General features: G+C 50.7%; 1 protein-coding gene across 1 annotated transcript in view; it reads left to right on the top strand.

Annotated features, from left to right (window-relative positions):
- Sardh (sarcosine dehydrogenase) overlaps window positions 1–13,743 on the top strand; it is a 63,005-nt gene extending 49,262 nt beyond the window's left edge. Inside the window, exons 17-20 of the mRNA XM_059259000.1 lie at window positions 5,759–5,921; window positions 6,704–6,872; window positions 10,750–10,885; window positions 13,023–13,743. Of these exons, the coding sequence (XP_059114983.1) occupies window positions 5,759–5,921; window positions 6,704–6,872; window positions 10,750–10,885; window positions 13,023–13,148 (594 nt within the window). The 3' untranslated portion in view covers window positions 13,149–13,743. The remainder of the gene's footprint in view (window positions 1–5,758; window positions 5,922–6,703; window positions 6,873–10,749; window positions 10,886–13,022) is intronic.
- Window positions 13,744–13,775: the final 32 nt, after the last annotated feature.

Raw genomic sequence — 13,775 nt, 5'->3', positions numbered from 1 at the left:
TTGTCATAGCTGGGGCCAGGCAGAAGATTGTCGCCTCCCCGTGGGGCCCCTGAGTTAAAAAGGTGCCCTTTATTTGTAGCACTTAATCTATACACTGATAACAGGTGCATAACTCCAGGGTACAATCCCCTCCACAGGGACAAGGACTTCTCTATAGTCTCACCCTCATGGGTCTAATTCAAAGTGTCCAGAGTTGGCCTCAGACAGGATGTTTTACCCCAACACTCCCAGGGTAGTCTGCCTGGCCAAGGGTCTGAGCTGCATGAAAATTTGAAGTCAGAGTCTGGGCTCTACAGTTCCGGGCATAGCATTACATCCTCCCAAATAACCCACATCCTAAACCTGTGGTCCACTGGAAGTGTCTTCAGGCACTTAGGGGTGGGCTTCTGGATGACAGTTACACTAGAGGTATTCCTTGGGGTCTGATTGTAGATTCTGTGCTGACACACAAAATTTACATATAAATGAGGCTCCAGGTAATGATGGGGTACTGTGAGGTAGTAAGGTACTATGTGGCAGATGGGTACTATGTAGCGGTAGAGGTTCCATGTGGTGGTGGGGGTACTATGTTGTGCAGCGTGCTGCGTGGTGGTAGAGTACTGTTTAGTGGTGGAGCACCACCACGTGCTGGGATGTAAGAGTGTGGTGATGGGGTACCATTGATGGTGGGGTACTGTGTGACAGAGAGATATCATGTGGTGGTTTTATATTGTATGATGGTGAAGTTCCATGTAGTGGCAGGGTACCATGTAGTAGCGTAGACTTATCGTCAATATACAGCTTTCGTTTCCTCCCAAGACAGACCCCAGAGCTGCTGGGACCCACAGCAGCTCTGCTTCTCCCTCTTCCCGCCAGGATCTTCTTTTTAACCTACCACTGGGCACAGCATGGAGCTCCCACTGGCCCCACTCCCTGGGTTTGCTCTGCTGCCTTCATCTGTCCTCTCTGTCTCAAGCAATCGAGACACAGACAAAGTGCACCTCACCCAGATCCTCAGGCCTCAGTTTTCTCTCCCTGGAAGGGGTCTGTTAGTTTTTTACCATCTTATCTTTTGGGAGGGACATAGGATCCATCTATATAGACAAGGCTATCCTTGAATCATAATACTGCCTCAGCCTTCTGAGTACTGATTTACACCTAGCTTCAACCATTTTAACCCTTCTGTCCAGTAGTAGGGGCATATTCCCTTTGTTATGAGACAGACCTCCAGAATGTTTCATTTTGCTCAGCTAATACTCAAATCTAGGGCATTTCTCAGCCCTGGTCCTGGAAAGGATGTCCCGTGGAACCCTGCAGCATAGACCCTTCTGTGACTGGCTTGTGTCACCCAGCACAGCCTTGGAGTTCCTCCTCATCTCAGCAGGTGTCAGGACATCCTGGAACACAGGTGACTGCTGTCCTGTGTGAATAAATTCTTAGGTTGCTTCTGCCTCCAGCTGTGGTGCCACAAGTGTGAAAATTCCTCTTTGAGCTCTGCCTCCCCTGTTGGGGGGTGGGGTGGGGTGTTTACACACAAGCTAGGCCACACCACCTAGGTCTACTTCAAAATTTCAAGAGGGTGTCACACTTCTCCATGGTGACAGCACCATTTTATGTCCACGTCAGCATGTACAAAGCCTCTGGTTTCTCTACACCCTCAGCAGCATCTGTTACTTTTTGTTTTGCATTTTGTGAAATTTACGTTACATTTATTTATTTATGCGTGGGGACACTTGTGTCATGGCATGCCTGTGGGTTTCAGAGGATAGTTTGTGGGAGTCAGTTCTGTTCTTCACCATGTTGGTCCGAGGGGTAGAACTTGGGTCCTCAGGCTTGGCAGCAAGCACCTTTACCCACTGGGTCGCCTTTTTTTTTCTAGGACAGTGTTTCTCTGAGTAGCCCAGGCTGTCCTAAAGCTCACTCTGTAGACCAGGCTGGCCTCGATCTCGGAGATCCATCTCCCTCTACCTCCCAAGTGCTGAGATTAAAGGCGTGTGCCACCACTGCCCTGCTAAATGATTTCCTTTCTTCATCGAAGATGTGACTGTGTGTCTGTGTGCGTGAAGCTCACCTGGTCACCTACGTGGGAATTTGCTTTCAGACGCTCTGCTGAGTTTCGCTGATGTGATTCTCTCCATGTCACTGTGACAGCGCCACACTGTTTTCATTGCTGTGGCCCAGTTGCTGTCTGCTTTGAAATGAAAAAGAGTGGATCTCCCAATTTTGTCAGTTTTCAAAACTGACTTGGCTCTTAAGGTTGAGAATCTGCACGAATTTTAAGAGGTTGTTTTTCTGTCCCTGCAACTTAATAAGTATCAGGGGACTCTGCCAGGGCTGCGTGGCCTCTGTGACTGCCTTGGGTACTTTGAGCATCTTAGGAATATGTCTCCCAACCCCTAAACATGGGTGTCTTTGAATTCAGTTGTCATCTTAGAGTCCTTTCACCTCTTGGTTGGGATTATTCCTAAACATTTGAAGGCTGGCATGAATGAAATTGCTTTAGTTTCCTTCTTTATTTTGTTTTTGAACTTTTAAGACACTCTCATGCAGCCTAGCTGGCCTTAAACTTCCTATGTACCTGGGAATGACTTTGAACTGCTCAGTCCTTCTGCCTCCATCTCCCAGTCATGGGGATGGCAGGTGTACGCTGCCATTCCTGGCTTAGTTTCCGTTTCTGGGTTGTTCACTGCTAGGGTATAGAGACAGACGATTTTGTGTGTTGGCTTTGTGTCTTGAAACTGCTGCATTTGTTTACTGTGGAATCTTTAGAGTGAGAAAAGAGTTTTAACAAAACCTGGTTAAAGGCCCTGCCAACCTTCTACAATCCTAGCACTGGCCATTGCCAACAGCATCTTTCTAGGAGCTCTGCCTCCTCTTAAGCCTTTTTATTTCATACTTTTTTGTGGTGCTGTGAATCAAACCTAGGGCCTTCCACATGCTAGGCAGGTGCCCTATCACTGAGCTGTATCCTCAGCCCTCTCAATAGCCTTTTAAAGCTACCTGAGCCAGTGTGGTGGTGTTTTCCTGAGCCTGGGTTTCCTCACTTAACCCAGTATTTTCCAATCCTGCCCATTTTCCGACACAATTCATAATTTCATTTTTTATGGATAAATAAAATTCCATGTGTGTATGTACTAACCATTAAGCCGGTGGTGGGCGTCTAGGCTGGCTCCAATTCCTTGCAAGTGTGACTCCAGCAGCATTGAATACGATTGTGCCAGTGCCTGAGCCAACATTTGATGGCAGGTGAATATATGCCGGGCATGAAACTTTCTGTAACCCTGCTGCTCATGAACCCTGTCTGAAGCACATTCCTTAGACAGGGCACATAACCTGAGCCCTCAAGGTGGCTGGGAGGTGCCTGGCCCATAGGAATGAGGATAATGAGCTTCTGATATCTTTGTTCTCAGTCTTGTCCCATCCTTGTGCGTCAATACTAGGAAGAAATGAGGCCCGCCTTCAGCTCTACTACTTCAAGGGAAAAAAAAATGTAAGGCACCCAGGTAACCAGGATCTACGAACCTGGAAGGCATGTGGACTTCTCCAAATTCTTACCTTGCCAGGAGGGATAAGAACCTACTGTCTTCTCTCAGGAGTTCTTGGCACCTGCCATGGGACACACTGGTCTGCAGTAGAGACCCAGAAGTGGCCACCTTATGTCCCACTGAGGTCAGGAGACCTCAGGTACCCATGGACATCACCGCACCTGTGTGCTTGGCTGGGTGAGGAGTGTCTGAATGGGGTGCATGGTTGTGTGCACTTTAAAAATGACTTTTCCTGCTTCAAAATGAGGCTGGCTTTGAGCCCCAAGCTCCTTCAGGGGCTGTCTAAAATTAGCACCCTGGTGACAAGGCAGTCTTTGTCAGGGGCCTACAGCTTGCACTGGGAAGCAGGGGAATGTCAACAGCACAGTTTCTGCATCAGTTTGAGGTTTTTCACGAGGCCAGGCAAATGGTGCCGCTTCAAAGCGTTTGGAATCCAGTTTCTCAGTGGTTGTCTGATTAGACTGTCAGGGTCACAAGGTGCTGACTTTGTGGTCAGACAGAAGTTCCCTCCCCTACCCAGCACGGGGGGGGGGGGGAGGGCAGCACAGGCCTGGCCACCGGCCTCTTTATTTGTGAGGTGTTTTGAGCCCCCCATATTCCATTGATGAGCTGAACGGTGATCCTGGGATGGAGTGTACCCTTGGGGACATTCACTTACATACCCCAGAACTTGCCTGAAGGCCGGGGAAGTAGGCATCAGTTGTTGGGTGTCTTGGGTATGGGACATGTACCTAAGCCAAATGTATGGAAGGATTGCATCTTCTGGGAAAGGTAGCCTTCATGTTGACTGTGTGAGTGTGGACCCCAGGCTCAGACCCAGCTCTAGCTCTCTGCACTGGGCCTCAGTGCCCTTCCTGCATGGTTGTGATTAGGTAGGATGTGTGTGAAGTTCTCATCCTAGAGACAGCCAATAAGTGGTGCCACCATGCCTGTGTTTGTGAGCCACAGTTTCAGGAACCCACGATGCTCATTCGTGTGGCTTCTAGAATGATGAATTTGGCATGTAGCCACCCTGAATTGATGCAGACAAGGCATGAACTATGCCTACGACTTCTCACTTGCTTCCCACGAATGGAAGAGGCTTCAGGCTTTTTAAAAAGAGAGCCCAGGTTGGCAGAGCCTGTGGCTGTGGCTGTACTTGGACATAAGATCCAGGCAGATGGGACCAACTGAGGGTGTGTTTATATAGTCACCATCTTGTTGCTGTGACAGAACCCCAGACAAATGCACCTTAAAAAAGGAAGGACTGCCGAGTGGTGGTGGTGCAGATCTTTAATCCCAGCACTCAGGAGGCAGAGGTAGGTGGATCTCTGTGAGTTCGAGTCCAGCCTGGTCTACAAAATGAGTTACAGGACAACTAGGGTTGTTACACAGAGAAACTATCTTGAAAAACAAAAGAAAACAAAAAACAAAACAAAAAAGAAGGAGGAGGAGGAGGAGGAGGAGGAGGAGGAGGAGGAGGAGGAGGAAGGGTTTGTTTGGCTCACTGTTTGAAGGTCCAATTCATCATGGCAGGGAAGGTATGATGGCAGGAGCTTGGGGCAGCTGTCAGATGGCATCCATGGTCAGGGAGCAGAGAGAGAGAGATGGATGTGGGCACCAGCTCACTTCCTCCTTTTTATTTTATTTGGGAGCTCAGCCTATGGAATGGTCTTCCTCCCTCCATTAACTCACTCTAGAACCTCCCTCAAACATGCCCGGAGCTTTGTCTCCTAGGTGACTCTAGATCCCATCATGTCGATGGTCAGTGTCAACCGTCCCAGGTGTCCGAAGCCTGACGGCAGAGTCCTGGTAAGAGGCGGGAACCACGGAGATTGGCAGCTGAGAGAGAGCAGTAGATGCTGAGCGCAGATACATTTGAAGCATTACTTGATCCCTTGCTTTGGAAGAAACCAGGAAGGTGTTTCCTGAGCCTCCGGGTGTGGCTCTGCCAGGAGGCTGTGAACCTCAGAACAGACATGGAGATCATTTCCATCGGCTTGAGCTGCCCAGTTTCTGGTTACTTGCTTGACCGTAGGGAAGCAGCTGGCCACTGCTGTCTCCTGCTCTCTAAGTTCAATCTTCTTTCTTCACATCAAGATTCCAGATCAGCTTCTGTGAACTTTCCTCAGAAAACGCCATTTCTCACTGAGAATCTGACCAGGCCAGGCCTGCTGGTTAAGCGGTAGTCTGTGTCTGGACCTACCTCATCATCCTGAGGCAGCTGTGTCTGATTCATACCCCTGTCTCCTCAGGTCCGGGCCATCCGGCTCTCCTTTGTGGGGGAGCTGGGCTGGGAGCTGCATGTGCCCCGTGCGTCCTGCTTACCAGTGTACCGGGCTGTGATGGAGGCAGGGGCCAAGCATGGTCTTGTCAATGCGGGCTACCGTGCCATTGATTCCCTGAGCATCGAGAAAGGTGAGCTCCAGAAGGCCACCCAAGCCACCAGGAAGAAGCTGGGATGCTCCTGTCACTGGTGTCCAGATTTTCGCATCATAAATCCCTCTATCTCCCAGCCTTGGGTATTTTCTCAAACCCTCCTCACTGCCTATGGGTGGGGTCTCCTATGCAGGGCCTCAGAAGTGATGCTGGGGTCCCCAATACCTGCACACACCTGGGCCTCAGAGAGGTGAGGCCCTGCCTAGACTCCTGAGGGAGTAGGCCTTAGTGAGGAGGGGTTGAATTCAGCACAGTTGGCTCCTGGAGAGGCTTTTTTTTTTTTTTTTTTTTTTTTTTTAGCTTTTTAAGAATTTGGTGTTGGAGGTTGAACCCAGGGCCTCACATATGCCTATGTGGGGTTCTACTAGCGACACCCAGATATCTGCAGGGAGGTGAAGACTCGGAGCAGGATGGGCTGCTAACAAGTGGCCACCTCACCTCCTTTAAAAGGTGATAAAAGTTCAGATCTGCCCTTCCTCTACGGAGGCTCACTCCACTTCCCAGGTCCACCAAACACCCCACCCTGATGGTACAAGGGACCAGAAAGCTCACGGAACTAGTCTGCTCCAGGAACTCATATAGGGAACCTTCTGGAGTCCAGGATCTGCTCCATCGTCCTGGGCTGCCCAGGTTGCTAAGCAACAGTGAAGGTGGAGATTTGGGACTGGGTAGTGTGGGTTTGGGCAGCACCCACACGTGTCTTCTAAAGACTTGTTGCCCACCCCAGCTGGACCCTCACCCGCGTCCTCCTTGTCCCACAGGCTATCGACACTGGCACGCAGACCTGAGGCCTGATGACAGCCCCCTGGAGGCAGGATTGGCCTTCACCTGTAAGCTCAAGTCCTCAGTGCCCTTCCTGGGCCGTGAGGCTTTGGAGAAGCAGCGTGCCACAGGCCTCTACCGACGCCTGGTCTGCCTCACCGTGGAAGAGTGAGTATTCTGGCCCATCGGGTGACTGTCCACACGGAGGAGGTGGTACTTACCATTTACAGTGAGAGCCCCTGGGACTGGCATGTCCCTCGGGTCAGCCTCCCATTCACCACGGCCCTTTGTCATGGGAAAAGTGAGGCCCAGGAGATCTAAATCTACAACACAAGATCTACATCGTGTGTTGGTAAAAGCAGAACTGGTATGCAAATTCAGACCCCTCAAGGCCTGAGTGGGCCAGAAGTGGGTCAGAGATGGGAGCATGGGCAGGGACCCAGGAACATGGAAAAGGCTTAACCTTCTTCAATGAAGGCATTTAAAAGCTTCTGCAGCCTGGCCGGCTTCTCTGTGATGAGTAGAGCCAGGCCTGACTTGGGAGGGTGACCCCTACTTACAAGCCGGTGCCCTGTCCCTATGCAACCACCTCCCATCCTGTTCCAATTAAATCCTGACTGGGCAGAACTACCCTCCATTTATAAATGAGGGCCACAGAATGGCAGAGACATGGACTCATACCCAGTCACACAGCAGAAGTGAAAGGTGAGACCTTTTCTGGGGAACTCGATCTTCCATTCCGCTCACCAAGAAACAGCTTGGAACACGTCACTGGGACACAGGCTCAGGCTCAAGTGCTCCAAGTCACCGAGAGAGTTTGGATCCTGGAGGCCTGGGTTCTATTGGGTCAGAATCACATACTGGATAGTGTTGGTGGCCCACGGTGGCACCCATAGGAATTCTCATAGCAACTGTCTCCAGGAAGGGGAGATGACGTTGGACATTGCTTTGCAGCTGACAGCCAGCCACAAATGCTGCCACTTGGCTCAGAGTGTCAAGTGTGGTAAGAGGCAATGAGCAGCACCAGGGTTTGTCATCATACTGTGGCTTCTTCCTGAGATCTCACCTACTCCCCTGAGGGCTGCCCAGCTTGGGTGGCAGGGGCCTCTCAGGTGGGGCAGAACTGCCATATCTCCCCGTCCCAGCCTCAATAAAGCTTCTGAGGCCTGTGTTTAGGTCCAGAGCAGAGGGTTGACACCTGTCCTGCTCAGGGGCTTCCTTCCTGTCCCTGTAGCTCTTGGCTGCAAGGTACTCGTTGATGTGTGCCTGCTGCTTTGAGGGGACTTGGGTGAATTGGGAACCTCCACAATGCCGCTTTGTCCCATGGAGAATGACTGGAGAGGATGCTGGGGAGGAGATGTTCACCAAGCCTTCCTCCTGGCCCCCATCCTCTGGTGGGTGGTACCCAGATGGTGTGGCTCTGCATTGCAGACCCAAGAGGGCATCTGAACCTGCCCTGACCCTTGTCATTCTGAGAAGCCACCACTGATGACAGCCCAGAGGGTCAGTCTGCAAATGGCACCAAATGTTACCATGAGCTGGACACTGACATTTCCAGGTTTTAGTGGGTTTCTTTTTCTTTTTCCTTTTGTCTACCATTTTGAATTTTGAATCAAAAACTTCATTATTAATATAGTACATTGATAAAGAAAAATCCTTTAGGTAAATGTACTATAAAGAGCAGATGACCAGAACACGGTAAAATAAGGCCACTTGGCTGTTTAATGAACTAGATTCAGCATACTCACTACCAAAATTCTAATGGAATTCATCATTGAACTAGAAAAAAATCCTGAAGTTTACATGGAAGCAGAAGATCCAGAACAGTCAAAGCAATCCTGAGCAAAAAAAGAGAAATGAGGGAGGCACCATCATACCTGACCTCAAATTATATGGCAGAGCCATAGTGACAAAGCCAGCGTAGTCCTGGCACAAACATAGACGTGTAGACCCAGGGAACAAATGGAGGACCCAGAGAGAAGCCACGCAGCTCTTACAGTCACTTGATTCTCAACAAAGGTGCCTTCAAAATCACATCAGAGAAAAGCAGCCTCTTTAATAATGGTGCTGGCAAAACTGGATGTCCACGTGTAGAAGTAAGAAATAGACCCCCGCTTCTCATCCTACATGAGAATAATCCCGGAGTGGATGAGATCTAAATCTCTGGAACTCTGAGACTTCCAGAGGACTGCTGAGGGAAGAAGGCACCTCAAGATATAAATGTGGGCAGGGCCTTTCCGAGTGGGAAGTCAGCGCATGAACTGGTGAGTGGGATTGTCTGAAACAAAGTGATTCCTTCACAGCAAAGGAAACAGTAGTCAGAGTGAAGAAGCAGCCTGCAGAACGGGGGACATCCGCCTGATGGGATAAATACTCAGAATATACAAACAATAACAACCACCACAACAAAATTTAACAACAACCCCACAAATAATCCAGAGAGTAAGCAGGCAAATGAACTGAACAGACAGCTGAAGAAGAGGAGAAATGCAAATGGCCAGTGATCACAGGAAAAATTGCTCAGTGTCCTCAGCTATGAGGGAAATGGCAAACCAGGACTATGCTGAGATTCCATCCTGCCCCAGTCAGAGAGGCTGACACCAAGAAAAGGAAGGACAGCTGGTGTGGATTCAGGGAAAGAGGAGCCTTTATCCACCACTGCTGGGAATGTAAGTCACTCTAACCACTGTGGCAAAGGGACTTCCACATGACTCAGCCACGCCCTCTTGGTGATACCAAAGGGCTCTGAGTCAGCATGCCACAGAAGTACTTGACAGTCAAGTTTGCTGCAGTAGTGTTCATAATAACCAAGACACAGAACCAGCCCGGACGCCCATCGATGGATGATTCTATTTATTTATTTATTTATTTATTTTTGAGGCAGGGTTTCACTATGTAGACTTGGTTGGCCCAGAACTCACCATGTAGACCAGGTTAGCCTTGAACTCATCTTGGTCTGCCTGCCTCTGTCTCCTGAGTTCTGGGATTAAACATGTATACCACCGTGCACAGCCCAGTGGATGAATTAGAAAGAAAATGTGGTACATACACAATGGTGTATGATTTACTCACTATTTATCCACAAATTAGAATTGTGGTTTTATTGTGTGTGTGTGTGGGGGGGTCATGTATTATTTTGTTATTTAAAAGACCTTTATTTGTGTGTTTGTGCAAATGCGCACGTGTGTGTGTGTGTGTGTGTGTGTGTGTGTGTGTGTGTGTATGTGTGTGTGACATGAAAGTAGAAGGGGAGGATAGAGAGAGGGGACAAACCGGGCGGTGGTGGCGCATGCCTTTAATCTCAGCACTCGGGAGGCAGAGCCAGGTGGATCTCTGTGAGTTCGAGGCCAGCCTGGTCTACAGAGTGAGTTCCAGAACAGGCTCCAAAGCTACACAGAGAAACCCTGTCTCGAAACCTCCCCCCCAAAAAAAAAGAGAGAGGGGGGGGACAAGAGAGGGTAGCTGGGTGAATGTGAACAGAATGAGTATGTATATATATATGATGATTTCACAATGAAATAGAGTATTTTTCTTTTTAAAAGATTTTATTTTATTTATGTGTATGTGTTTGTTTGTGTGAGTATATGCCACACGTGCATGGGTGCCCACAGAGGTCAGAAGAGGGCATAGGATCCTCTGGAGATTGTGAATACGTGGCATGAGTGCTGAGAACGGAACTGTAGTCCTCTGTAAGAGCAGCAAGGGCTCTTAACTGCTGAGCTATCTCTCCAGCCCCCCCATTATTTTCTATAGTTAATATAGACCTTTAAAAAAGGCAGTTAAATGAAAAGGGGATGGAATGGGGCCTTGCGGAAGCCCCAGGCCTCTGCCCGGCTTTAGTTAGATTTCATTCCCTGTTCACTCCCATTTGGTCCCCTGTCATCCTAGGTCAGGTGTTGGGCTACTGGGGGCTTGCAAGGTCTTTGTAGGGTAGCTGTACCCATGTGGGGCATATGCTCTTGTAGATACAGTCCAGCTGCCTCGCTTTCCCAGGCTGTGTTCCCACCACGGTCTGGGGTTTCAGCCATCTTCTTGCTTCTTGCAGGGAGGTGCCTATGTTTGGCCTGGAGGCCATCTGGAGAAATGGCCAAGTGGTGGGCCACGTCCGGAGGGCTGACTTTGGGTTCACTGTAAACAAAACCATCGCCTATGGCTACATCCGAGACCCCAGCGGTGGACTGGTGAGCCCTGTTCCCTGTCCCTTTCCAGGCTCAACACTAGATCCTCAGGACCATACCTGTGCATGCTGGGAACACAGGAGGAAGCCAGGAAGGGCAGAGGAATGCCTAGTCATGGTCTCCAGCAGCATCTTGCCAGTTTTCTCTTTTATCTCAAAAAGAAACTGACTGGGGCAGCCCCAGGATTTTCTTGATCAAAAAGAGTTGCAGGGCCCGGAACAACATTCTCTGGTCCCAGAGGCTAGCGGACCATCTCTGCCCCTCCTCCTTATCCCAGATACCTCAACCCCAGTGAGCCAAACCCAGGCTGCAGATGCTGGGGCAGCCTGGAGAGCCATAGAAGGGTGCCAGCTATGTCCCCAGGAGGAAAGGGGTGGCTTTACCTCTCCCTGTTTCCCAGCCATGGGTGTAGAGGTGCAAAGAGTATTGCCATTTATTTTCACACTACCTACGCATACCTTTGCCGAAGTCTCACTGAGATCTCCTATGCCCCAGCTTCAGTCCCAGAGGTGCTGACCTGGCTCTGCCTTCTAGCCTGACACCAAGACCACGGTGTCCAGCTGAATGGAGGAAGGGGTTACCAAGCTGGGGAAGAGGCAAGGACAAGTGGCTCCCCTGGGACCTGGGGGTAGCCTGACTTGTGGAGCCCAGCTTAGGATGGGGGTGACTGAGTGGAGAGGAGCCCTGTGCTAGAGCAGGAGGCTCAGGATACAGGCTTGACTTGAGCCTGTGGCTTTTTCTTGCTCTATGACCACAGACCAGAGGTTTCCCTAAGATCCCGCGCTTTCCCTATAGAAAGGGTACAGGCTCCCACCTTCCTCACAGGACTCTGGTGTGGAGCACCACACTGAGTGGAGCGTAACTGACAGTCATCACACATTGCAAAACAGCCCGGGACTTTTGGTGGTTACACAGGACTTCCTTAACACTGAGAGGCCACAACCTGGGTCCCGGCCAAGGCAAAATTAGAAGTTCATTTACTGGTGCCCAGGCCTGGTGGGCAGGGGAGAACCCACAGCCTTTTCTTTCAGAGATCAGTGCCACCCACCCTGCCCACTCTTTCTTTGGGTTTCTGATAAACAGAGCCTGGGGGCCCAACATAAACCCCGCACAGACAAGGAGCCCGACCCTGAAGGTGACCAAAGGAGTGAGAGACTCATGTCCCACCGCTGTGATCAAGCTTCTAGAATATTCATGCCATGAGAGTGGGCAGATGCTGCAAACCAACCCCCTCTCTCCCTATTTATCAGTCATCTGGTGGGGTAACCCACATTTCTAAGTAAGACTAAGGAGCTAGCGGGGATTCTGTGGCTCGTGGGTGTTTATCAGTTGAACTAGGCTAGTCCCAGAACACCTGCCTTTACCCTGCTGAAATCCACCAGTCTCCCATCATGTAGGGAATTGCATGGCACAGAGGACTCATCCCTGAACATCCTGTGGCTTAAAAAGGTGTGCTGCCTTTTTTCTTTTTTTCTTTTTCATCCAGTCCTGAGCCACCTGGAATGGGGGGGGGGGGGGGAACAAGCGCCAGGACCCCTCCAGCCTGGGCCTGGAATCATCACTGTACACAAAGAAGCAACTCCATGGGTGGCCTAGGAATGTTCCTCCCTCTGCACAGTAGAGTGTCAGGCTACAGCACTCTCCCCTGTCGGAGGAGCACCTGCTCCCAGGGCTAACAGCTCCAGAGGGCTTGCTGAGAAGAGGGAGCCAGATATGGGCTGGACGGGGGAGGGTACAGGGGCCACGCTGTCCAGAAAGCTGTTCTGTCCACCCTGTCCCTCAGGATAATGTGTCTGGCCACTGGCCCTGGCCTTATAATAATGGTGTGTTTGTCTGGCTCTAAAATGCATCCAGGCTCCTGCCTGAGCCCCATTTTCCCAGGGAGCTTGGAACAGGTCACAGGAACAAGTCGTGCTGAGGGAGAGGTCTTGACGGCTACTGGGCCTAAGCTTTGATGGACTCAGATGTCCCTGTCTGGCTCATGGGCACAGGACACATGATCTGCTGTTCTTGGGAGCTCCATCTCAGAGAAGGGGCCTGGCACAGGGCTTGGCTTAGTAGAGACTTAGGACTGAGAAACCCTAGACACCCCCTCCCCTCCAGTAACAACTTAATGAGTCTGACTTCCCTCTGCTCCTAGGTCTCTCTGGACTTTGTGAAGAGTGGAGAATATGCCTTGGAGAGAATGGGGGTCACCTATCCTGCCCAAGTTCACCTGAAGTCTCCCTTTGACCCTGACAACAAGCGGGTGAAGGGCATCTACTGATGGGCTGTAGGGCGGAAGCTACATTGCTCAGGCCATTGGAAACTGCCACACTTCCCACACTGCCTGCCAACTCCTGCACTGCACAAATGCCCTGTGTCCCAAGACCCAGCATACAGGCCAAACAGAGCCTTCCCAACTCTTAGCCTCCATCTGGTCCTGCTAAGCACCCCAGCTCCTAACCAGGACTAGATGGACCACAATGTTCCTCCTGCTCATGGACCACACAGTGGTCTCCAATCCACCCTAGTCCTCCCAAAATGCACCCTGCAGATGTCTTGGCTCAAGGTCCTTGTGAGTATCTCAGAAGGCGTATGGTTGAGCCAAGATAGGAGCCGGAAGGCAGACAGGCAGGCTTCCCCTCTGTTCCTCACTCGGCTGACGGGCAATCAGGGGACAGCGGGTAGGGGTCTAGGAACAGTGTCCCCCACAGGTATAGGATGGAGAGCACAGAGCTATGTGCTGTACTGGTGCGGTCCTTCCTCAGGATGGCTGCCTTCCAGACCAGAGAGGACAGAGAGAAAGCGCTTGCCTTAACCTTCCAGTTCTGCAGGAGAGAAAGCCTTCTGAGAGTCACCAGCCTGTGACACGGGGTGGGGTGGGGGCAGGGGCACCTGTCATGGGATTCAG

The sequence above is a fragment of the Peromyscus eremicus genome, chromosome 4 (assembly GCF_949786415.1).
Source record: "Peromyscus eremicus chromosome 4, PerEre_H2_v1, whole genome shotgun sequence".
Taxonomy (NCBI): Eukaryota; Metazoa; Chordata; class Mammalia; order Rodentia; family Cricetidae; genus Peromyscus; species Peromyscus eremicus.
The sequence above is the reverse complement of the archived record's forward strand: the minus strand, read 5'-3'. Positions and strand labels throughout refer to the sequence as shown.